We start from the raw sequence: 25420 nt of genomic DNA, 5'->3' as shown, positions 1-25420 counted from the left end.
TGCTGCAACACACCTGATAGAATTTAGTAGGTCATTAGCAAGACTATACAGAACTTGCCTGCATGCTGAGGTAGCAATTTAGCCATTTGATTCATGTTACAGAAGCTCAAGAGTGAATGAACATGTTGCAATAAAAGTAGATTTTAGAAGTAGATTTTTTTTAAACTTACACTTTTATTTAAATGTACTTAAGTAGGGTTATGGTTAGGGGTTGACACCTCAGCATGCAGTCAAGTCTTGCTAAAAGACTTGACTGCATGCTGAGGTCCTACAAATTTTATTAGGGTGTGTTGCAGCAGGGACACATGTAAAACTTTCAGAATACAGGACCTCACGGACTGGAGTTCGACACCCGTGATCTAATGCATCGTGTGCATTTAACACCCATCTTCTTGTTACCTGTAAATTGGCCTGTCCTGCAAAGGCTCCATCCTCAATGTAGTTGATTTCATTCTTGGTGAGGTTGAGGTCAGTCAAGTTGGTAAATCGATACATGGAACTGAAGAGCACGGCTTTCAGCTTGTTCTCATTCAATCTCAAGTCATGCACTGTGTTGTTGATGTGCTGGGGGATAGTCTCATATGGAGGCTGATTCTGGCTACATATAGCTAGCCACACATAGCCTTTGTCCCCCTCAATGAGCCAGCAGTCCCCATTAGCCGTGTTAGGGAAATAAGAGAAAAATAGGAGGGAAGGAAGAATAAGAAGGAAAGCGGAGGTGGTAGAAGCACCCTGCATTATTCCAATATAAATCAAAGGGAAAAAATGAAACTATAATCAGGGAAATAGAGGGAAATGGGAAAGAAAGGTGTGTTTACAGGTAAAGGAAAGCAACAAAAGCTGCTGGTAGGGTTTCCAAAGAGGAGATGGGTCTGGGTTGGGAGCGGTAAAAGGGGAGAAGCCTTCACGATACCAGTCTCTGCTTCATGGGGATTAGCAGGGGACCCATGTTATGTCATATTTTGTTGGATAAAAGTTTGAGGTAACACAGTTTGTCTTCAGTTTTAGTTGTGACAGAGCCAAATAGATAAACCTTTGGAATGATCAGTGGGATCTGTAAATGAGAAGAGAAAAAGGAGAAACATTAGAAAAGGAACATTTCTGAATGATAGACATGATGAAAACAAAACTATTTGGTTTTGGTTTATTTTGGCTTTTTTTAAAAGAAATGTTGCTTGGAAGGGTTGTCAAAGAACACATGCTTAACAAAGAATGAAGGCTTTATTTGTGGACTTTAAAAGATTGAACTGAATTCAAACTTCACTAAATTCCTAATGTGGGCATCACAAAATCAGTCTGCTTTCAACTGGGCTTGTTCCAAGTTTTTTTTTCTTGTGCTGGCTTTTCTTTCTTATATATGTATTATATATTCATGCTGCACTCAAATGATGTTCTCTTAGCCAACTGCCTCTGCACTTAGTCATTACCTGCTGCTCCCCTCCCCAATTCATGAGGCTATGAGGTCATCAAGCTTTGGCTGATACCTACACTATGTGAACCTGCCAGTCTTTGTTGAGTCCTGAGAGGGCCTGTTTCAAACATGAAGTACAGCATTAATCATCCAAATGCTGACAGCACATTGTCTTCACAGACATTCCTTGTTATGACACTATCCTGCCAAAACCTAAGCTCTCTAACCCATCTGCATGTCATTTGAATAGCAGTCAAGCGTTTACATAAGGAGAGGATTAGCCGCCTGTTGCATCATGACAGACATTGTCCTCTTGCCGGCTCAGCAGCTGGGAAAAACATACTTACAATTACACATACGTTGCATATGCACACTAAAATGGACACGGAAAAATGTGGATGAGTACATGTGCACCCCGAAGCACATAAGATGCCCTCATATAACAGCTCGCATGTATGCACACAGGATATCTAAAGGCAAACAAGTCAGGACAGATTCTGTACAGCGTTGAACAGTACAGTTTGTCTTTGTACTTGCCATTCTCTCTAAAAATCATCTCACATTCCCTCAGTTTTATATTCTCTTGATTCCCATCATCGTTTCATGAAAACAACAAGGAAAATCTCTCCCTGCTCCTCTGAGAAACAGACCAAATTTATTTCTTATGCTCTAAATTCTGCTTCTTTCTAAATCCGGCAAAGAATTGAACTCATTACAATTTATTCTGGTCCATGCTCCCCAGAGGTGTGAGCAGAATCAGGTCCATCTTCTCTTTTAATCTACTTATTACTGCAGAGAATGGTAACCCTGCAGTTCTTTGCATAATACTGCATTATCATGTATCTGATGACCTCGGGTACCTGTTAGGTATCTGGTCTTAAGATTTTATGGAGACACGGCACAAAGAAGACATTAAACATGTACTGGATAATGGATAAGACAAATAGATATGAAGACTAAATGTATGTTGTCTGTTTACAATTAATGCATTTAGTTCTGAATACTCAATTTATCAAATGTATACACAAGATTGTTGGTGAGGAGATTCAAATAAGTGCTTGACTTTCTGGCAAACTACAGAACAGTAAACATAACAAGAATATTACATTATTTTACTTGAACAGTGACTGAATGTGCAACATTTTTATGCCAGACTGGTCCAAAAGTCAGTTGTGAGAAACACCCAGGTATAAATAAATGCTCCTAAACTTAATTGATAATGTAAAATGAATAATCTCTTTTTTTATGTTTGATGATATCATTCCCGATGGCGGTTCAGTGCTTAGCACTGTCACGTCACTGCTCGATGGTACTAGGTTTGAACTGGCTGGGTTCTTGCTGTGTGGATTTTCTCCGTGTAACTGCATGAAGTTCTCTCCAGGTAGTCTGGCTTCCTCTCACAATCCAAAGGCATGCATGTTAAGTTAAATGGTAATTCAAAATTGCATCGGTAACCTGTTCAGAGTGTACCCCACCTCTCACCCTATGACAGCTGGAATAGGCTCAGACCCCCTACGACCCTGAACTGGATAAAAGGAATAAAATGAATGGATGGATAGATGGAACCTTAAATCACTGAATGGGTCCTTTACACTCACACCTACACATAACATTTGTATACCTTATAAGCAATATATTGCAGTCTTCTTTTCATCTCTTTACATTCTGTCTAGTGGCACAAATATATTCTCTGTTGAACTCATGAGCACGCACTGGGACACTCCCTTGCAACTGAGTGTCTTGCTCTTCGTCTGAGGTTTATCCCCTCCACAGGAGACGTGATCTCATTTGGCGCTCCACATACTGAAACCCAGAGGGTTCATACAAGAGAGGCAGGAAACACAGTACGTCTGCATGTGTGTGGTATGGGATATGATTACATAATTAGGAATACGGGACACGCAGAACACCTGTCTCAAAGGGAAAATGCATGACTCATATCATCGATCCATTTGTAACTATAAAAATGTAGGACACGGGATTCAACTTTTTTTTCTGCCAGTATTGCACACTGGTGTTGTACATTGTAAACTTTGCTTCCGCGACAAATATAAGAGCATACTTTTTAGATTTTGGTCTATATTAAGCATGCATTTTATTACAGACCAAATTCAAATGAAGCTCAGCAGAGGGGTTTGTTACTTTGATAAGCTATACACATTACACCGCACAGTATTAATAGCACTGGAAACTGACAGAATCAGTTTCTTGCTTCTTTTCATGAAAGCTATCTTTGACCTGCATATGTGCTCTTAGTAGGTCATGGCATCAGAAAAGTTCAAAGCTAGAAACTAAAAAGTGAACAGGTAGCTGTAAGCTTTTACCTCAAATATGTCTGGAAGCACAAACACCTCAGCCATAAACTGCTTAAATAAAAAAGAATAAAACATTATTTAGGTTTTGCACAATTAAAGCAATCCAAGATTTTAAACAAAGCAAATCTGAGCAATGTGTGAGCTGAAATTAGACACTTTAGATTTAGATTAAAAATGTGGATAAAGTGGCTACCTTAGCTTAAAGAATCCCAACACTATTAAACACAACTAAATGCTGTCTTTACTGAATATTGCATGCTGTGTAATCACATTTACTGGGAGGTATCCTCTTTAAGACAATGTAATTTTCTCTGCATCGTTTCAAGTGAAAAACCTGGATTTAGAAAAGCTCATATTTAATCATAGTCTGAAAACAAAAACAAAAGAAATATTTCAACTTCATAGAATTTCTAAAACCTTAAGGTTATAATGAGCTCGAACCCTTATAATGTTACACACTAAAAGGATAGAGTTCATAGAAAAAAGTGCTTGTATGAATGGGTGAATGAGGCAAATTGTATAAAGTGCTTTGAGTGCTCAGACAGAGTAGAAAAGTGCTATATAGGAACCGTTCCATTTACTATTCCATTACCATTTATCTCAGTGGCAGGTGTCACCAGGACAAAATTTTGCCGTAATGAGACACACACACATGCACACATGAACAACGTTAAGATGCTGTTGCCACACTGCTGCAGCTGGTGATAAATGGAAGGATCGGGGAAGCTTTTATTCTTTTATGCTTTCGTTTAAACCTTTGTGACAGACAAAGTGTCCATAACACAAAACCAGAATCCATCAAACAAACAAAATAAACTCCAACTCCAAACTTTTGGGGAATTTCATATTTAGTTGTTATTGATTGCCTACTTTGTAAATCTTTGTAATATATGTAATATATGTATTTATTATATATAATTCTTCGATCTTGTATGGTGCCTACACATACATACACAAACACACTATCACATTTCACCAGCACCCTTGCTTCTAGAACACATCTGGGTTACTTGGTGCAAAAGCTTATTGTCACGGTCCCCGTGTCTCTCTGGTTGGCCCACGCTGGCTACAGGTTTTGTTGTTGTTAGTTTTAGTTTTTTGTCTCTCCTCCTCCTCTCTGCCTGGGTGGAGCTCATTACGGGCTCTCACTCTTGGCCCACGCACCCCTGTGGATGGTGTCCACCTGCGGCTGATCTGGCTGATTTCCCCAGCTGCTATTTAAGGCAGTGGCACAGAGCAGCTCACCGCTGGAACGTCGAACCACCTGAGTTCGTGCTCGCGGCATATTCAAAGAAGAATCGCTTACACGTGTTTTACGTTGTGGAACTAACCTTTGACCTTCTGTCTGTAGATTCTGGACCGAATCACCGGACCTGTCCAAGTGGGGCAGTGTGTGGAGTGTTGGAGCGAGTGCGGCTGAAGAGGAGTGCGTGTGTGCGGAGGAGTGGTGGCGGTGACTGAGTGGAAGAGGAAGCGTGTGTGTGGATTCCCCCCCCCCTTCTCTCCCTGGAGCCCTGGACCCCCTCCCAACTCACTGTACATATATTTTGCACTAAGGTGATCCCTATTGTAAATAAATCCCCTTTTGTTTCCTTGAAAGAACTGTCTGCGCGTGGGTCCGTTCAGTAGCCATGATTTAGCCAGAATATGGACCCAGCAGACCTTGACCCAGTCCAGCGAGCCCTTGCGTCACAGGAGACGGTGCTGGTCCGCCACGAGGCGATGTTCTCACACCTGCTTGGCCAGATTGCGTCCCTCACCCAGGCAGTGGCTCGGCTTACACCGCTGGAAGGAACGCCCTCGGCGGCTCACCCCGCCCCGCAAGGCGCCGAAGCCCAAGCTGTGGAGCCGGCAGCAGCTGAAGTAACAGCCCCCTCTGCTCTGGAGCCAGGCACCGCAGGACTCCGTCTACCTGCCCCTGAGCCCTTCTCTGGTGAGCTGTCAAAGTGTGCAGGATTTTTGACGCAGTGCTCTTTGGTTTTCCGCCAACAGAGACGTTTGTTTGAAGATGATGGAGCAAGAATCGCATTCTTTGTACAGCTGTTACGTGACCGCGCGCTGCTGTGGGCACAGGCAGCGCTTAAAGCCAATCCAGACATAACCTATGCTGTTTTTCTCTCGAAATTTAAAAATGTTTTTGAGAAGGGATCCGGCGCCGAAGCAGCAGCTCATCGGTTGCTGAACCTGAAGCAGGGGAAGCGGAGTATGGCAGACTACTCCATTGACTTCCAGATTCTGGCTGAGGAGACCGGCTGGGGTGAGGATGCATTATGTTGTACCCTGCTAAATAACCTTTGTGAGGAGTTAAAAGATGAATTAGCCATGCGGGAATTGCCCTCCTCGCTAGATGCTTTAATGAGTTTGTGTGTGAAAGTAGACGGCCGCCTGCGTGCACGACGGAGTTCCCGGCTCCACCCCTTTCATGAGCCTTCGGGGCGGCCCAAGACGGTGCCTGGAGGAGCCCAGGCAGAGCTCCGTGAGCGAAGGGAGGAGTTGGACCAGGAGGAACCCATGCAGTTGGGGCACTCCCGGGTTAGCGCCACTGAGCGCCATCGCCGTTTGGTTTCGGGTGAGTGCTTGTTTTGTGGCAAGACAGGCCATTTCGTGGCAACCTGCCCGTTGCGATCAAAAGGGCGCGCCCGCCAGTAAAGGCAGGAATACTGGTGGGCGGGCTCTCTCAAGATTCTCCTCCACGTCTTCTGCTGCCAGCCAAAATAACTAAGCAAACCATGACACACTCTCTCTCCGCTTTAATAGACTCTGGCGCCGAACAAAACTTCATTGACTCACACCTCGCCAAACGCTTAAACTTGGTCTCCGACCCGTTGCCACACCCCCTTCGTGTTTCTGCTTTGTCGGGGCAGCGCCTACCAGACATCACTCATGTTACGGAGCCGGTTACCCTCACGTTATCTGGCAATCATTCTGAGACAATCAGCCTTTTTGTGTTTCAGGCTCCGCACGCCCCCCTGGTTTTGGGCCACCCCTGGTTGCAGCAACACAATCCGCGCATAAATTGGAAGAGGGGGTGCGTGTCTGGGTGGGGGGAGGAGTGTCATATGAACTGTCTTAGATCAGCCCCTCCCCTCGCCTCTACTGTCGAACCGCCCCCGGCTTTGGAACCACCGGACCTCTCCTCTGTGCCGCCAGTTTATCACGACTTGGCCGAGGTGTTTTGCAAAGACAGGGCGAGGTCGTTACCCCCCCACCGGCCGTACGACTGCGCCATTGAATTGCTTCCTGGGGCTCCGTTACCTACGAGCCGCTTGTACAGCATCTCGCGGCCTGAGCGGGAAGCAATGGAGACTTACATCTCAGAATCCTTGGCTGCTGGCATAATACGCCCTTCCTCGTCCCCGGTAGGGGCTGGTTTTTTCTTTGTTGAGAAGAAGGACAAATCGCTACGTCCTTGCATTGATTACCGGGGGCTGAACAAAATTACAGTCAGGAATAAATATCCTCTCCCGCTTCTCTCATCTGCATTCGAACTCCTTCACGGGGCCACCATGTTCAGCAAACTGGACCTCCGAAATGCATATCACCTGGTCAGACTCCGAGACGGCGATGAGTGGAAAACCGCTTTTAACACACACCTCGGTCATTTCGAGTACCTGGTGATGCCTTTCGGGCTAACCAACGCCCCAGCCATCTTCCAAGCATTGGTTAACGACGTGCTCTGTGATTTCCTAGATCGGTTCGTTTTCGTCTATCTGGACGACATCCTGATTTTCTCTAAGACTGAAACCGAACATGTAACCCATGTAAAACAGGTCCTGCAGCGGCTGCTGGAGAACAGACTCTTTGTAAAGGGGGAGAAATGTGAATTCCACGTTCAAACAGTGGCGTTCCTGGGTTACATAATTGACCAGGGTAACCTCAAACCGGATCCGGCCAAGATCAAAGCTGTTGTGGAATGGCCGGAACCAACTGATCGCTGTCAGCTTCAGCAGTTCCTCGGCTTTGCCAACTTTTATCGCCGGTTCATTAGGGACTTCAGTAAAATCGCTCTGCCTTTGACCCGCTTAACCTCTCCTAAGTTCTCTTTTCAGTGGGATCAGGCGGCCCAAAAGGCCTTCACACAGCTCAAGGACCGATTCACCACCGCACCCATCCTGGCTCAGCCTGACTTGCGACTCCAATTCATTGTGGAGGTGGATGCCTCCGACTCGGGGGTCGGCGCGGTGCTCTCACAACAGCGAGAGGGTAAGCTACGGCCCTGTGCCTTCTTCTCTCGCCGCCTCTCCCCAGCCGAACGCAACTATGACGTGGGAGACCGGGAGCTCTTGGCTATAAAACTGGCCTTGGAGGAATGGAGGCACTGGTTGGAGGGCACGGCTCAGCCATTCATTGTATGGACGGACCACAAAAACCTGGCTTACCTGCAAACAGCAAAACGTCTCAACGCTCGACAGGCCAGGTGGGCTCTTTTTTTCACCCGTTTCAACTTTTCAATCTCTTACAGACCGGGCTCGCGGAATGTGAAGCCGGATGCCCTATCACGGCAGTTCTCGGTGCCTGAGGAGAGGCAGGACCCTGAGCCCATCCTGCCAGCGACTTGTGCCGTTGGTACAATAACATGGGAAATCGAGTCGGCCATTCGTGAGGCTCAGCGGGCTGAACCAGATCCAGGAGGAGGACCAGCGGGGCGGCTCTTTGTTCCATCGGCCACTCGGTCTCAGGTACTGCATTGGGCTCACACTGCCCGCTTCACATGTCACCCAGGAGTACACAGAATGATCACCTTCCTTCAGCGCTACTTCTGGTGGCCCACATTATCACGAGACGTTCGGGAGTACGTCTCTGCCTGTTCAACCTGCGCCTGCAACAAGCTGGGACATCAACCTCCGGCCGGCTTGCTGCTACCTTTACCCACACCGTCTCGGCCGTGGTCCCATATCGCGGTGGATTTTGTTACCGGCCTCCCACAGTCAGCAGGTAACACCACTATAATGACTATTGTTGACCGCTTTTCAAAGGCTGCGCATTTTGTTGCACTCCCCAAGCTCCCGATGGCCCTGGAGACGGCTCGGCATCTCACGCATCATGTGTTCCGCCTCCATGGCATCCCGGAGGACGTGGTCTCGGATCGTGGGCCGCAATTCACCTCTCGTGTGTGGAAGGAGTTCTGCTCGGCGCTAGGAGCCAAGGTCAGTCTCTCCTCTGGTTACCACCCACAGAGCAACGGACAAACTGAGCGCACTAACCAGGAGCTGGAGACCGCTCTGCGCTGCATAGTTGCTTCCAACCAAACCATCTGGAGCGACCAACTGCCCTGGGTGGAATATGCCCACAACAGCCTGACGTCTTCAGCTACAGGGCAATCTCCGTTTGAGGCCTCCCTGGGGTATCAGCCTCCTCTGTTCCCTGCTCTGGAAGGTGAGCACTTTGTCCCTTCGGTCCAGTTTCACCTTCTTAGGTGTCGCCGGGTTTGGAGGGCCACCCGTGCGGCCTTGCTGCGCACGAAAGAACGCTACAAACGTCTGGCTGACCGGCGCTGCACTCACGCTCCTGAGTACACCATCGGTCAAAAGGTTTGGTTGTCCACACGCTTCGTTCCTGTTCATGCCGAATCGAAGAAGCTCACCTCAACCTTCATCGGGCCTTTTGAAATTGCTGCTTTGATAAACCCTGTTTCTGTTCGCCTTAAGTTGCCGCGCAACATGAAGATACACAATGTCTTCCATGTGTCTCAGATTAAGCCGTGTCTCTCCAGTCCATTGTGCCCTCCTTCCAGGCCCCCTCCGCCCGCTCGGGTCATTGGTGGCCTCCCTGCCTACACGATCTCCCGCATCATGGACTCTCGCCGTCGCGGGAGGGGTCTTCACTATCTGGTGGTCTGGGAGGGTTATGGCCTTGAGGAACATTGCTGGGTTCCCCGCTCCGCTGTGTTGGATCCCGGGATGGTTGCCGACTTTCATCGCCTTCATCCGGATAAGCCTGGTGGGTCGCCGGGAGGCTCCCGTTAAGGGGGGGGTACTGTCACGGTCCCCGTGTCTCTCTGGTTGGCCCACGCTGGCTACAGGTTTTGTTGTTGTTAGTTTTAGTTTTTTGTCTCTCCTCCTCCTCTCTGCCTGGGTGGAGCTCATTACGGGCTCTCACTCTTGGCCCACGCACCCCTGTGGATGGTGTCCACCTGCGGCTGATCTGGCTGATTTCCCCAGCTGCTATTTAAGGCAGTGGCACAGAGCAGCTCACCGCTGGAACGTCGAACCACCTGAGTTCGTGCTCGCGGCATATTCAAAGAAGAATCGCTTACACGTGTTTTATGTTGTGGAACTAACCTTTGACCTTCTGTCTGTAGATTCTGGACCGAATCACCGGACCTGTCCAAGTGGGGCAGTGTGTGGAGTGTTGGAGCAAGTGCGGCTGAAGAGGAGTGCGTGTGTGCGGAGGAGCGGTGGCGGTGACTGAGTGGAAGAGGAAGCGTGTGTGTGGATTCCCCCCCCCCCCCCTTCTCTCCCTGGAGCCCTGGACCCCCTCCCAACTCACTGTACATATATTTTGCACTAAGGTGATCCCTATTGTAAATAAATCCCCTTTTGTTTCCTTGAAAGAACTGTCTGCGCGTGGGTCCGTTCAGTAGCCATGACACTTATATTGATACTTGTGATTGCCATGGAAACACATTTATGACGGACAGTGGCAATTAAGTTCAATGTTGAGAAAATAAGATGTCGTTGGCATTTGCATCAAATCACTGTGTGTTCTGCCTTGTTAATCATAATGATGTAACTCTCCTGCCTCAATTCTAACAACACCCAGTGAACATTGGCTTTGACAGGTGTTAGACTTGGAGAGGGTCCATGTCTATTCTGCGCTATCACCGACATTACTCGTGGACACAGGTCACCGTCATTCCAAACGTAAATATATTTGCTGGGACTCGTTGTGCTTCTGGCTGCATATGCTGCTGTCATTTTCAATTGTGTCACCTGTGAATTATACGCGCTCATTGAGTTGACGTGTTAAAACAAAGAGACCTTTATTCGTAACAAAGTGCTGGGCAAATCTGAACTCCACATCGTGCTCACCGTCCATGTGTAATTAGCATTTGATTTACGCAGTCAGCTGCTCATTACACAATCAGCAAATGAACCTGTGACCTCTAGTTGCTTTCTGAGAGCTAAGAAGAGCGCTACAGATTTAACTGGGACCAAATATGAAATTGGGGCGATGGTGACTCAGCCTGAGCGGCTATCACTGCGATGTCTTGTCGGGAGGATGATTCAAATAAGGTCTGACACTCATTGGACAAAAATCTGTTGAAGTTGTAGCAGTTGCTAATCTGTGCCAATACACCATGCTCTATTATTTTGGCAGGTACTAAAAATTCAGGCTCCCAGCAGCTTATTTTCTAAGCCTTTCTGACTGACTGTCTTTGGTTTATACAAATTATGATTATCTACACCAAACACAGCTATTCTCACAGTGGTGTTTGATGAGATCACAACACAGTGAAGAACATAAGCAGAATAGATCCTACTACACTGTAAAATGTAATTTTCCGTTACATGTTTGTTTGTTTGTTTTTTAACCTCTATGATGAAAACCTTTTGTGAAGGCATGATGGGCTTGGTAGTTTTAACAAACACCGGTTTGAGTAATACTGCCATGAGTCAGAATACATTAAATAACCATAAACTAAAGTGATGTGATCTGAACTATCAACTCAAGTGGTGCTTTTAAGCAAAGGAAGCCAAAAAGATTTTTAAAAAATTAACTGCACTCAATAGTCATGCAAATCTTTTAGTATGGACAAAGTTATCTACACCGATCTATTCTTATTCCAGTGTTGTAACTGTTATGCAAAGATTGCTCAATAGGTCATTTAGCAGATGACTCAATTCCTTTTTTATATATCAGAAGAAGAATACTGTCAATTAGCTTTATGTAAACCACACACACACATATCCACAAACTTTGACCTTCATTTTCATTGAGTTAATCCCTGTTATTCAGAATCTCTTACAACGACATGATCAAGTAAACTCTTTTTCAGCCCTTCAGGCGCAGATTTAGTGGCAAGTGCCAAAAACTACAGTGCCTCAACTGCTCCCTTGAGTCTGGCTCCAAAAGCATGTTAATTTCTGTTCATCCCCAATGTTAAAATTCCAAACTGTACAGGATTTCATAGCTTATATTCTCTGCAAACTGCACAGTGGTGATCATTTGTATACATCTATTTAAGGTTTAGAGTTTGCATGATAGGGACACTGCAATAAGATGCCTATACTGGCGAAAGTAGATCTGTTGTTGGTGCCTTTTGGCACATCTGCAATGCAATTTTCAAATTTGCTACCAATAATATGACTTGAGGAGTGGCATATGTGCTAATAGATGCTCAGGAAGTTTATGCTACAGTTTTGAGGAGTGAAATATTCAAGCAAGCATTGTCTGTGCAATACATGCAATCAGTGCAGCTTGGTAAACACGCTTCCTAATGTGGTCACACCTAGTTACAAAAAGTTAAGATGGCAATGGAAATTGCTGAAAGTGTGTGTGTGTGTGTTAGTCCCAAACGTCCTACATTTGCAAACTGTTTATCATAATCTACTCTCTAGATTCTTTGTAGTCCTCCTTGCGTTTGTCGTTCTCAGTTTAGTTTTATAGATCCTTTTTAGTTTTCTGTTGCTTCTCTTACTCAGCTTCATTCTGTCTTTCAACTCCTCTAATCCCCTGCAAGCTTTTGTATTTGTTCTTGTCTCACAATTTCCTTCAATTTTTTTCTGTCCTCGCTTCTCCCTGTATCAGTCTTCTTCTCTGATGCTACGCTTCCCTCTCGTCCAGGCGTGCTCCCTGGAGTACAGTCAGTGCAGTGTAGAAAGGTTGAGGCTGTGAGCAAAACTTTTTCCTCTCCACTTCACACGGGGCTTATGGATGAGACAAACACAACTACAGACGGAGCAGGCTCCTCAGAGAGCTTCCCAGTGTGTATGCGGAACAGATGATTTCTCAGTGGTCATAACAGGAACTTACTAAAAGCAGTATTGCTACTTCGTTAAATACAGTTGAAGCAAAATGTTGCCTGTTCATGGGTTTTAAAGCTGGATGGATTATTGTTTAGATAATCTCCCATGCTTTGAGAAGCTATTTGTTGCTCAAGCAGGACAGAAAAATGTAGAAAGATATAAATAAATTTGAAAGGCAGAAAGAAGAAGAGAGAAAAGACAGCCAAGACAGGACCTATGAGAAGGTGTGTTTGATCTGTGGTTCTTCCACAAACTTCTTATTCACCACCAAAAAGAACAATGACAATGTCGTGGATGTTGAAACACCCCTGATGATCATGATTCAGATACAAAAAACCCAATATTTGAGAGTAAGCAGCACATGCACAAAGAAAGAAATGAAAGTGATAGCGGTGAAGGAGTGTTTCAAACTACCTCTCTCAGGTTTGATCTATAATTCATATTTTATCATTGTGCACTCCTTGAGATCTGTCCAACTTCTCTCTCTTCTTTTTTTAAAGTGCCTCACTCTTCTCTGTCCTTTCTGACCTTCTCTATGTTTTTGTGTCTATATCTGTTTGCCAGTGTGTGATGTTTAGACCGTTGTCATCTGTGGCTTCTCATGCATGACATCATATCCATTTCTTGGATGCCTCAAAGGGAAGAAGAAGTGATGCAGTGGAGCGTGACAGACGGGCCCAAAGGTCTAGGGCTAAATGGAGCAGAGCACCTACGGCCTCCAACTGACCGCTACATCACTACTACTAACATGCTTTCTTTTCTGTGCCCCAAATGACTGGACTGAGGGCCAGGAGACACGGCTCCGTGGAGTAACGTGGGCCTGTAAGGTAATGGAGTGATCAGGGATTTTCTAGTAGTATGATAAGGCTAGATTCCAAACAAGGTCTGGGTTAAATTTAGAGATGAAATTGAAGCATGCTGATGGAAAACATGGAAAGAAGAGCGATTTCACCCTTACATACTATAAGGTCAAATTTGACCCATTTTGCAGTAGCAAATATATTCTAAATATCATTCATTTAGCCCGGAGTTTGATCAGTTTTAATACTAAAGTGAACTAAAATACTTATACTAGGAGGTACAGGTGCTAGAAATGTAAGGTGTTATGGATCAAATTAGATTGTTATCTATTCAGATGAGTTTTAGCTCTGAAATATAAATTAATAATTATTCCTCCATTTCCTAATGTCAGACAAGCTATTCATACTGTTATTTTCACTTTATGGAAATGACTTGCCCAATGTGTGCACAAATGTGGACACGATTATGTATGCTGATGATACGGTAATTTTTACACAAGCCAAAACTGCTGTTGATGCAGCCCATCAGCTTTCATTGGCATCACATGATTTACAAAAATGGCTGAATGACTCATGCCTGTGCCTTAATGTTAAAAAGACCGTATCAATGTTTTTTAGTAAACCTAAAACAACCGTGGCTGCAGTAAAAATTTTCTTGGGTGCACAAGAATTAATTAATGTTGAGGAATTTAAGTATTTGGGAGTGCTACTAGACTCTAAATTATCCTTTAAAAAACATGTTAAAAAAGTAGTGAAAACTTTAAATGTTAATATACAGAACTTTAGACATATCCGCACATCATTAACAGACACAGCAGCCATTACATTCCTGCACTCAATGATACTGGCTCATATTGAATTCTGCATTACAAATTGGTCCTATAGGAGCTTTGCTGCTATTGGGCCAATTGAAGTATGCTACAAAAGAGCATTGAAAGTATTTTTCATGTCACCGTTGTCAAATTTTAGATAAATACAAGTTTCTAAATTTTACTAATTTCAAATTATTTAAATCTGCCTGTCTAATATACAAAGTTATACATGGTCTGGCGCCTCCACCAATGAGTGATTTTATTAAACAAAAGTCTAGCAGTGTTGCCGGGTCACAACTGGCTCGAGCCACTGTTAGAGGTGATTGTGAACTGGCATTCAGGCGGACCACCTGAATGCAGAATGCTTTGTCATATCAGGGAGTGAGCTTCTGGAATAGTCTTCCACTGTCAGTGAGGGAAAGTACAAGTCTCCCCATCTTTAAGAGTCACTTAAAAGGGCGGCTGAGGGACACACAAACATGTGATCATGTTTAATAATCATGATTTATATTGGACGTGAAAAAGAGTTAGTGTATTACAAAAAGGGAAACAGCTATTAGTGTAATGGGTCAGTGTAATATCTGGACATTCAGGGCATGTGCAATACTGGGGTTTGTGCAATATAATTGATGTGTTTCCGTTATTGTTATCTATATTGTCCTCTGTGTCCACTCTTCTTGTCATGGTTATAATCTGGCTTATTTACATTTGTTAAAATGTTCATTAATATGTATTGCCCCTCTTTCTAAATAAAATAAAATAAATTAAATAAAGTAAGCGTAAAATAGCAACAGATAAGTGTAAAAACAACGGAGAAGATCAAATCGCGGAGATAACTCTGTGATTCACTGAAACTTCAGAGATTGCAACCTAAGCAATAACAGTGTACAGGAAACAATAAAAATATTCTCTATCTACGTATGTATGTGTCAGCAAAAGTGGATTATAGTACGTAAAGGTCTATTAAGGGTTCCTGCCAGCTCTCAAGCCTCTTAAATGTTAGGGGAAAAATTGCAAATTGTACAAACAACATTGAAGTGTGTTATTGAGAAACACCCACATGTAGAAAATAAGCATTCCCTAATGGACTAGAGATCCACCGATAACAGAATACATATCATCAGCTACTCCTTCTAGTCCTCCGTTGCCTCAGAGGCTCCATCTGCCTCATGTCTAAAATTAGGGCTGGGTATCGTCACTGATTTCTAGAATCGATTCGATTCCGATTCACAAGGTCCCAAATCGATTTGATCCACAATTCGATTCGGGGAAATTTTGCCTCAGACAGTCAGAAATATTATAATTCAGATCATGCATCAGTACATTTCCATATTTTTATATCTATAAAAAGAAAGCTGACACTTGCGAGACTTTATCAAAGGTGTGAGCGTCACAGCAGATGCCTTTGTGTCAAAGTAACTGAGGATAAAACACAGAAAAACATGAAGGTGATTTTCCTGGCCTGGGATTTAATAAAAATATTCTGCAGTAGATCAAAAATGAAAGAAAACCATTAATCAACATGTGAACATTACCTGATGCTGCGGAAGTGAAGCAGAGCAAAGTTACAGAGGTTTTAGAGACACAGCTGAGCGTTTTGCAATTTTGCATAATTTTAAAAAGTTTACATTTGTTCAGAAGCTTGTTGAACGGCAGAAATTAGGTTTTCTTTTCGGAAGTAGGTAAAAGGAAAATAACAGCGGCCGACAGCGCTGTAAACAACGGTAGACTTGTGCATAACAAGCAAGCGAATAATGCAGAAAACAGAGATTTTTAGATGGGAAACTGTTCTTGAAGTATACTGAGAAAGAGAGAGAGCTGTGCATGAAGTGTGATTTTATCGTGGTGGCAGCAAAACAATAAGAGGGAATTCATGACAATGTTTATGTGAAGTGTAGTTTGGATCTCCTTTTGCTGCTGGTTCAGTCAATATTGTTTGGAGAGAGATAAAAACCTGCAGCTTTTGAATCTAGCGCAAAAAGGGCGTGAACACAAAGCGCGGACCCGCCGACGGATCAGGATCAGCGAGCTGTCAGCTTTCAGCCCCGACCGTGTACGTGCCGAGAAAGGCACATCTCACTGATTCTGATCCGTCGGCGGGTCCGCGCTTTGTGTTTACGTCTTTGTGCAGAATCCGTGTTCCTGCTCTCATTTACTGTTTTAGCTGTTTGGTGGTTGTTGAAATTTAGTGCGGTTTAACCTGAGATTCACGTTTCGGGCAAAATAAATTTATATTAAAAAATCGATTCAGGATTTTAATGAATCGATATCACGTAATCCAAGCTAGAATCGATTTTAATCAATAAATCGATAATCAAAACCCACCCCTATCTAAAATGTTCAGACACGAGCAGCCTGTGAGAAATGTTCTGATATAAGGTCACAGAAATAGTCACAGGATCAAAATAAAACATTCAGTATGTATCTACAGCAACCAAAGCAAAGACACTGTAACCAAAGACACGATTTATTTTAGATATCCAAAAACAGCTCATCTATACTATATGTACCAATCGTTGCAATTTATGCGGTTGAACTGAGTAAACACTCGTATAGATAATTTTAAAAGACAGCTCAAATGACTAATTAACTTATATAGACAATGACCTGACATATTTTTTTCAGAAATTTGGAGAAGGACCTAATGAGTAGGAGTCAAAATTTTCTAAAGCTCTGGATCAACACACACACACACACACACACACACACACACCAAAATCAGCTGCCTGGTAAAGAGGGTGGTACTGAAATTACAGCTCAAGATATCTGATTGTGGCTAATGAAAATGACTAATAAATAAAATAAAACTGCAATTAGAAAGGATTTATTTCACTCAGGAAGCATAGGTAATTTCAATCTTGTCTGTGGTGATGACTAATTTTATTCCGATACAAGTTCAAATTGTGTGTGATTTCCTCTTTCCTGGTATTAATGATGTAAAAAATAAAATCCATCTGTTTTATATTAGTTTGTTGGCTCTCTCATGATTTAAACAAAACATCACCCACTGGTCTGTCACTACTGGTGACAAGAATGGTAATTACTCCTCCCATTGGGTCATCCACAGATGGGGTAAGCTAACATTTCATTATTCAGTTTAACCTCCTAAGACCCAAACTCTTCCATGGCATGTGTTTTTAATTTCTCTTTGACACTTGGGCTGATTGGGACCTGATAAATGTAAAAACAAAGAATTACCAGATTATTTTTTTTACCTGATTTTTGTTTCTAAGAAAAATGATAGCCACATTGAGGATATTCCTTTCAAATTTCGATAGAGCAGTGGCAGTATAATGTCCCCGTAAGTGGATATCAGGCCCTTGTAGAGCAAAATTAAGTATTTTGGTCTAAATAACCCAAAATGTGATGTCCACATATGTGGACGTCAGGTCCTAGGAGGTTAAATAAGAGGAGCATGTGTGATACAAGGCCGGGGTTATAGTGAGATTTTGCAGGTGGGGAAACCCTAACATTAGGTGTCAGTGCTGCCTGGGAAAAATAATTACTTAGAAATACGTCACATAATCATTTTATTCTGAGCTCTGGCAGATTTTTCCTCATGTACAAACTGCAATCAGCTGTATTATATTTAATGGATTTAGTCAGCTAAATTCTTTAAGATATAAGATGATGTTACATGAATTATATGGCTGATTTCCAATCACTCGACAAAATGAAACTAGAATAAAAGGTAGACTTCACTGAGTGCCACCCACTGTACTGGTATGCTGAAATGTAGTAGGATAGAAAAAAACAAAAAATTTGTCATCACTGGCATAGTTTTAACACATTGTTTAGCTAGTTGTAGCAGCATGGTAGTTTGAAATTAGCATAGATTAAACAACTCACAAATTTACCTAACAGGCAACTCACATATTCATATAATTCCAATTTCAGCAGTATCAGGACTAATCAAAAATTTGTTTCTAAGTCAGAAATCAGAAATCTTTGTGTAAATATATAAAAGATAGTTTTGCAATTTCACCTGCAAGGTCAGGCTGTCATACATGGAGCTAATTACGGTCTTATTCTTTCTTTTGCCCCATCCAGGATGTAATGTAGAAAAAAAACAACAAAGTTGCAGTTTGAAAGCGAATAAATGTCAAAATGACTGAGTTCTGTAATGTGTTCTGCAGCATCTCAGACATCGGGATCTAACCTGTGATTGATGCAGTGAATGAGGGTCAGGTAATGTCTGTTCTTTTCACATAGGACTGTGGCCCCTGTTTATCAGCCCATAACAACAGCTGCACCATCACTTGCATAGTCAACAAACCGCAAGCGCAATTTCTTCAAAGATAAACTTTCTAACTGTAGGATGTTGCCCACAGCTGCCCTGGTGCATAGATGCAATTTAACAAGTTGAAAGAAAGAGCTGGAGTACTCAGCTTTGTGGCAAATTCTGATGTCAATGATCAGTCAAGTGTTTGGCACACAGTAGGAATATTTCCAGGATTCTTTGTGAAACTCTCCCGATGCTCTGGATCCACTTCATTTCAGTTTTATTTAGTTAATGATGGTTTTTACTCTGAAACAGTGGTGCTTAGAAACTTAATGAAAAGTTAAAATGGAACGGGATCCAGTCACCGTCCCCCGAAGCAGTGTAATCTCTGTTGTCACGCATCGCAAGTGCTGAAATTAAAAGTCAGTTTCTAATTTTATTGTTGTTTGTGCTGTAAACTGTTTCAAGTTGCCGCACTAAAAAGTTGGGAATACATTTTTATATCGCCATTGGGGATGAAAAATAATTAAGGAACATGGAGACCAGGAGAAGGGGGGAAGCTCCCCTCAAGATCTCCTGGCAAATCACATCCTGGTTTAAAAAAACTGTAAAATGAAAGAGAACATAATGTACAAGATTTAAATTTAACCTGCTGATCAATGCTTACCTTTGAAAATAATCCTGCATCCTCCTCTTATGTCTCTTTCTTAAATCTTTTGCCATCTATCAGAACCACACATTAATGTTTTATTCTCTCTCTGGGAAATACAGCAGACACATTTTGTGACAGACTGTAGAGAAACACTTTGTATTTTTCGTAATATTTGTTTGTTCAGAAATTATGTCATAATTTAAAAAATGCTCCTCTTTTCATGCTCGCTCCTGTTCTGCAGCTTGCTCTGTGCTTAAGTGCCCCAACCTCAACTTTACATCAGCACAATGAACGCTTCACAGGGAAGAGCAAGGAAAAAGGAAATGCTGAAGATGTAAGTGGACGGTGGAACATTATTATTTTCTTATTACTGAGGAAGTATTTCTATATTACTGGAAGCAACTCCAAGCTGTGGCACATGAAAAATTAACTCATTCAACAGTAATATGCATTTACTTGCCCATCAGAATGAATCACAGAGTTCAGGTACCTTCAATTGTTCATTAATTGAAGGTACCTGAACTCTGTTCCCAATTATTCTGATTTACTTTAACCCTGATACAAGGATACCATTCATACAGCAGATTTGATCAGATAATATCCATAACTTACCCTAATGCTGGCAATGATCAAAACTAACTTGAATGTCTTTCCACGGCCACATAATTTTAGTCACTGTGTCTTCGGCCAAAGCAAAGACGATTCTTGTTTGGTATAAGCAGAAGTACATACTCAGCATCGTGCAGATGACATACCACTAAAGTGCAATTCCAGTGACAAAGACAACAGGCAAAATGGATTTGTGTGAATGGAGTAGACATAGAGCATGCTGTGTGATTTCCATCTAGGCCAAAGAGCTTTGAATTTTTTATACCTCTTGCAATTTGTGGCAGAACAGGCATGAAAAGTGTATTTTTCCCACCAGCGGGTTGACAATAACATGTTTGGTGTTTGCATACAAAACGCAATGGACATGAGGTATGGAGGTATGAAGTCAGCTCTTGTGACTGGATTACCCAAGACAGATCTCAATGCCGGTAAGATCATAGCCTTAGTCTGCTGATTTTGGAGGTCTTTCATTTACAGAGACTTTATAGATTCAGATTTATATGCGTCATCTCAAAAGAAGAAACACCTCAAATTTACTATAAGAAAAACACAAACACACGTGCATGCGTAAACAGCAGGGGATGCGTGAGTTAAATTACAGTTTCTAACTTACCACAGGTGAGAAACACATTACACCATCAACATATCTGATATTCTATAGCCATTGGCGCAAGTGCTTCCATGGCAACACTGTATGAACGCTCAAACTGCTAAAGTACATTGGCTTTTTGATCGCAGAGGAGCAAAAGAACTAGCAATACGCCAAGCATGTCAGAGTAGAGGCAGAGAGACAAAGACTGAGATATAGGAGCCAGACAGAAATATATAAAGTTCAAACTCAAAGCCTTTTATTAGAAGAAGATGAGTAATAGAAATGACGAGAATGAAATGGAGACCACAGGAAAGACTTATTTATGTATAGAAAAAAGGGGAATTGATAATAAGCGCTGGGCAACGAGTGGATGGATAGAGATTTACAGGTTATGATGTAACAATCAATAAACTGAATGAATGAATTATGGTGCTACCAGTGAATCAGCAGTAACATGTATACTGTGCTAGGCTGGCTGGATGGATGGATGGAGTGAGGGAGACTAGTTTTCCATAATTCTAGGATTAAAATCTAGGACTCTAGGAAGTGTTATTAAGCCATAAAGTTACACTGCACTGTTTGTACATCAAATTGAGTCGATGGGTATACAGGAAAAATGTTTTACTGGAAATGTTTGACTAGAACACCCCATGAGGATACGCTTGTCATAGGTTTCAAAAGTCTTTTCCCCAACAGTCTACACTATTGGTATGGTTAATGGATCGCAACTCTAACTTGGAATGTTGAGATCTATGTGCATCCCTGTAGGTAAAAACATAATTCTGCAGCTGGCAGATCTAAGTTTTATTTTTTATGAAAAATAAAACTTGCTTTTTAATGACATCTCCTTTCCTAATGTGCCACTTTACGTTATGTGTTGATTTAATAAGGTCTGTCGGCTGAAAATGTCGCACTTACAAATAGAGTTTCGGAAAATTGGATGCCCTTAGCGAGCAATGAAACTGGATGAGTACATACACGAAGTGGCACACTCTGGTGTCTGTTAATGTGATATGTGAGATAAGAGGCACAAACAAATTTTATCCCCAGTGACTCTCTCCGATCACTCTGGCATAGTTTAGTCAGGGACAGGATTATGTGAAGGAACGAAACACAGCCTGCGAATGGTTAAAGTTATAGATAGAGCGGAAAAGGCTTCGGTCTGAAATAATCCATGCAACAACGAGGATTCTGCTGGGAACACTAATCTCCAGGAATAATAAGCACATTAGCTGTGGTAAGCAGAAATCAGACATTGCTGCAAACAGATAACGAATCTTAACAAAATCAACAATATTAGAAAACCATAACACAATAAGGAAGAAGAGGTTGGGCTGATGCAGGTGTCGGTATGAGACAAATGAATGCGAAATGACCCAAAAACCTAACCCAAAATTACTCTAAATTCAATTACAGGTACACGGAAGCATCCTTTAACAGTCATACAGCTTATTATATCCAGTGCTGCTTGGGCAATTACTACTTTATAAATTGTCAAACCACATTTCCTTGCTGCTATGTGAATATTACTGCAAAAACCACGAAGTAAGCAACAGACTACCACAGTATGCTCATTAATGTGTAAACATAAAAGGAGAAGCATGGCTGGTGGAGTTAAAACGCAAACGCTTTCACAATCCTGATCAAAATAGGAAAAGAAAAAGAGCAATGCAAATAAAATAAGAGCGAATAGCCATGTTTTACAGAATAACGGAGCTTGACATTGCTCTACAAAAATATACATGTGTTACTTCTAAGAGCAATAACAAACTGGTGAGATGTTATGAAGCCTCTCTAATGAAGCCTTCATTTTTATGTTTAACTGTTGTTTTAAATAATTTATTTTTCAATACCACAGCAGTTAAATATCTAATGGCACAGTGGAGGGGCAAAACGGCTTTACTGTAAGTCACTGTATGAGTTTTAACCATCTCTAAGGCTGCCTGAGGGACACTGAGAACACAAAGCAGTTACTTTCATCAAATATTGTATTTGACATTGCTGTGAACAGCACTTTGTCTCATTTGTCTCCATTAATGGTAAACTTGACAGGCTCAGTAACAACAAAGTTTTAGCAGTTTTGGTTTTACAGAAAAAAAGAGAAAAAATAATGCCCCATTTTCTCACTTTAATCTCTTGAGGAGCTGGCTTCGTTACTGAGATAAAAGGAGACTAGAGGGATAGCAGTTTCACATCTCTATGGCAAATACAAGGATACTGATTTCAGTGGTTAGCCCATAAAATTCACTTATTAATTAATTACTAGTGAGCAAGAGCCATCATTTGTCCTTCTGGCCCATATGGAAGAATAAAAGGAAGTTTAATATTTGCATCTACAATTTCTAGATACTTCAATAATCTCTTCCATACACTTCAGCACTTTAAGTTTTCCTACAGAAAATTAAAGCAGATAGAAAACATATATAAATAAATGTGTTAAAACGTGTTACAATTGTCTTGTCAGAACCACGGACATGCAGATGAGCATCTCTGATTACCTAACACATTTGACCTTGAAGCAGATGGGCTACAGCAGCAGAAGATTGCACTGGGTGCTGCTCCTGTCAGCTAAGAACATGAAACCAAGGCTACAATTCATCACTTTGGACAATAGAAAATTGGAAAAACATTGTCTGGTCTGATGAGTCTCAATTTCCGCTGTGACATTTGGAAGACAGGGTCAGATTTTGATGCAAACAGCACAAAAGCATGGTTCCATCCTGCTTTTTATCAGCGATTGAAGTTGGTGGTGGCATAATGGCACGGGGGATATTTTGGCACACATTGGGCCCCTTTGTACCACTCAGTATTTTTTTTGCAATGTGCTGTTGCTGACTGTGCTCATCCCTTTATAACTTAGAATATCTGTCATCTATAAAACAAATCATTTAGGTGTCCCGTATAAACAATAATAAACCTCCTTGGTCATTTGTGTAACTTGAGGAAAATGTTGTTTTAGAGATTGTTTCACTGGTGTTACTATAAAATGGATAGAAAAATGTTTTGTCAAGAATGGGAATATAATAAAATAATACTAGATGAGGAAACAAATAAGCACATTTCACAAGCTGTCACTGTGTTCCTTCCAGAAGTTCTGAATTTGGTAAATATTAAAAGCGTTACGGGACAGCCCAGTACTTCACTCACACTATTATACATTTCCACTACTCTGGATTCAAAACCAGGAAACAAAAAAACATTCTCTCTAATATGAGCCAAATTTCATTGCTGGTGAGCAAACAAATATTTTGAAACATTTATTTTACTGCTTTAACTTGCCAACCACTACTCTACCGAGTACTAGAGGTGAACAATATATTATTCCCTGTGTATATCGATTCATTTCATCAGCAGTGAGTCAGCAGTGAATCCAGGCAATGAGTCATAGTTAATATTAACGGAGATGGCAATGACTGTCTCGGGGCCCCAGATGGATGGCTTCTCTTACAGCCTGAGGGACAGCATTGTATATACAGACTGCAGCATGGTCACTAAAATCCATGGTTATAACACTGGTTAGAAGAACTGAAGTGCACACACTAACACGTGACTTTATTTCAGATACTCACATTTTTACCAGCCTCAAAAGCATAGTTAGTATGATAGTAAGGTCTTTACCTGATAATATAAAGCGCCTCGAGGCAACTGTTGCTGTGATTTATCGCAATATAAATACAACTGAACTGAGCTTCTGAGTCTGTGTATGCGTGTATACCACAAAGACAGTTTTGAGGACTTTGATCAGCCAAATTGCCACAGACTCAAAACCACACAAGTTACAGCAGCAACAACTTTACAGTAGCGCAGTCGAGATCAAAATTAAGGTTCAGTTCACAAGATTTTTTAAAGCCAAACTGAAGAATACTGAGTAAACAATGCTGGAAGAAAACATTCATCCTGTTCATATTTCTCGGCAAATCTGGCCCCTAAACCCTGACGTCCTGTTCAGTAATAATGTGGTAATAGTGGGATAACAAAATGGAAACAGAAAGGTAATAATATGAAAATTTGCACATTATTACTACTTAGTTACCAAAGTAATACACAAGTAATATAAGTGTAGCAACAATGGTTACAGCTGAGTAATTTTACACTGAAATTCATTTAATTGGACCAAAAACACAGGGTAATAATATGGAAACAAGGCTATGTTAATGAAGAAAACCAGTTATTAATAGTAGTATAATACCTTGACAACAACATGATAAACTGCTAGCAAGAAGAAGATAATGTATGAATTTTCTTTTTTTCTTAACTTGCAAATTTCCATATTAATATCTTTGTTTCCACCTTGTCACCCCATTATTACCACATTATTACCAAGCTGTAATAGAAAGTTGTATGTGTTTGTGCCTCTGCTAACATTCCTACTTCCCAGTTCAGACATTCAGATATGTGGCCTTCCTCCTACATATCATTACTGGAATGCGTGCTGAAGTGTGTACGTGGGTCACGTAGTATAGGAATAAGTGGCAGCGATGATGATTTAGTTGGAGGGCTTGATAAACCTAATGTGAGGGGCTATATTTTACAGAAATAGCGTAATTAATGTATGACAGTGTATAAATAATTAATATATTTAAATGTTCCTGATCCTGTCGTTTCCTTCGTAACAGGGTGCAGGTGTGCTTTTCTCAAAGCAAACCGTTATATGCTTCAACAAGATTAAATTGGCAGCATTGCAACCAAAGAGTGTGTATGTATGTGGGGGCGTGTTTACATTGCTTTTATTTTTTTTTCCACATGCAAATGCTTTTATTGTGCGCTTGGATAATTATAGCGTGTTTCCCTCGACTAGGAAGCCACGATTACAGTATATGTGTCCATGTATATATGTGCAATTTTACATGCACAGATTGTGAACGAGCCTGTATTCTCACATGAATCCAAATTGCAATTGTTGTGTTTGGGGGTGATACTAACAAACCTTCTGCACTGCTAAACTAGGCCACTGCCTTGCTGCTGGCAAAAGAGAGAGAGCGCGGCAGAGAAGAAGCAGACAGAATCAGATGGAGGGAAGAAAAATGAGGTAATGAAG

The 25420-nt window shown here is 41.9% G+C and overlaps 1 protein-coding gene across 1 annotated transcript in view; it reads right to left on the bottom strand.

Annotated features, from left to right (window-relative positions):
- elfn2b (extracellular leucine-rich repeat and fibronectin type III domain containing 2b) overlaps window positions 1-25420 on the bottom strand; it is an 83813-nt gene that overhangs the window by 11457 nt on the left and 46936 nt on the right. The window contains exon 3 of the mRNA XM_085270937.1: window positions 400-1054. Coding sequence (XP_085127063.1) covers window positions 400-738 — 339 coding nt within the window. The 5' untranslated portion in view covers window positions 739-1054. The remainder of the gene's footprint in view (window positions 1-399; window positions 1055-25420) is intronic.

This window comes from Mchenga conophoros, linkage group LG4, assembly GCF_057382185.1.
Source record: "Mchenga conophoros isolate Kocher_MC1m ecotype Shallow Benthic linkage group LG4, M_conophoros_male_GT1.1, whole genome shotgun sequence".
In the NCBI taxonomy this organism is placed as follows: Eukaryota; Metazoa; Chordata; class Actinopteri; order Cichliformes; family Cichlidae; genus Mchenga; species Mchenga conophoros.
The sequence above is the reverse complement of the archived record's forward strand: the minus strand, read 5'-3'. Positions and strand labels throughout refer to the sequence as shown.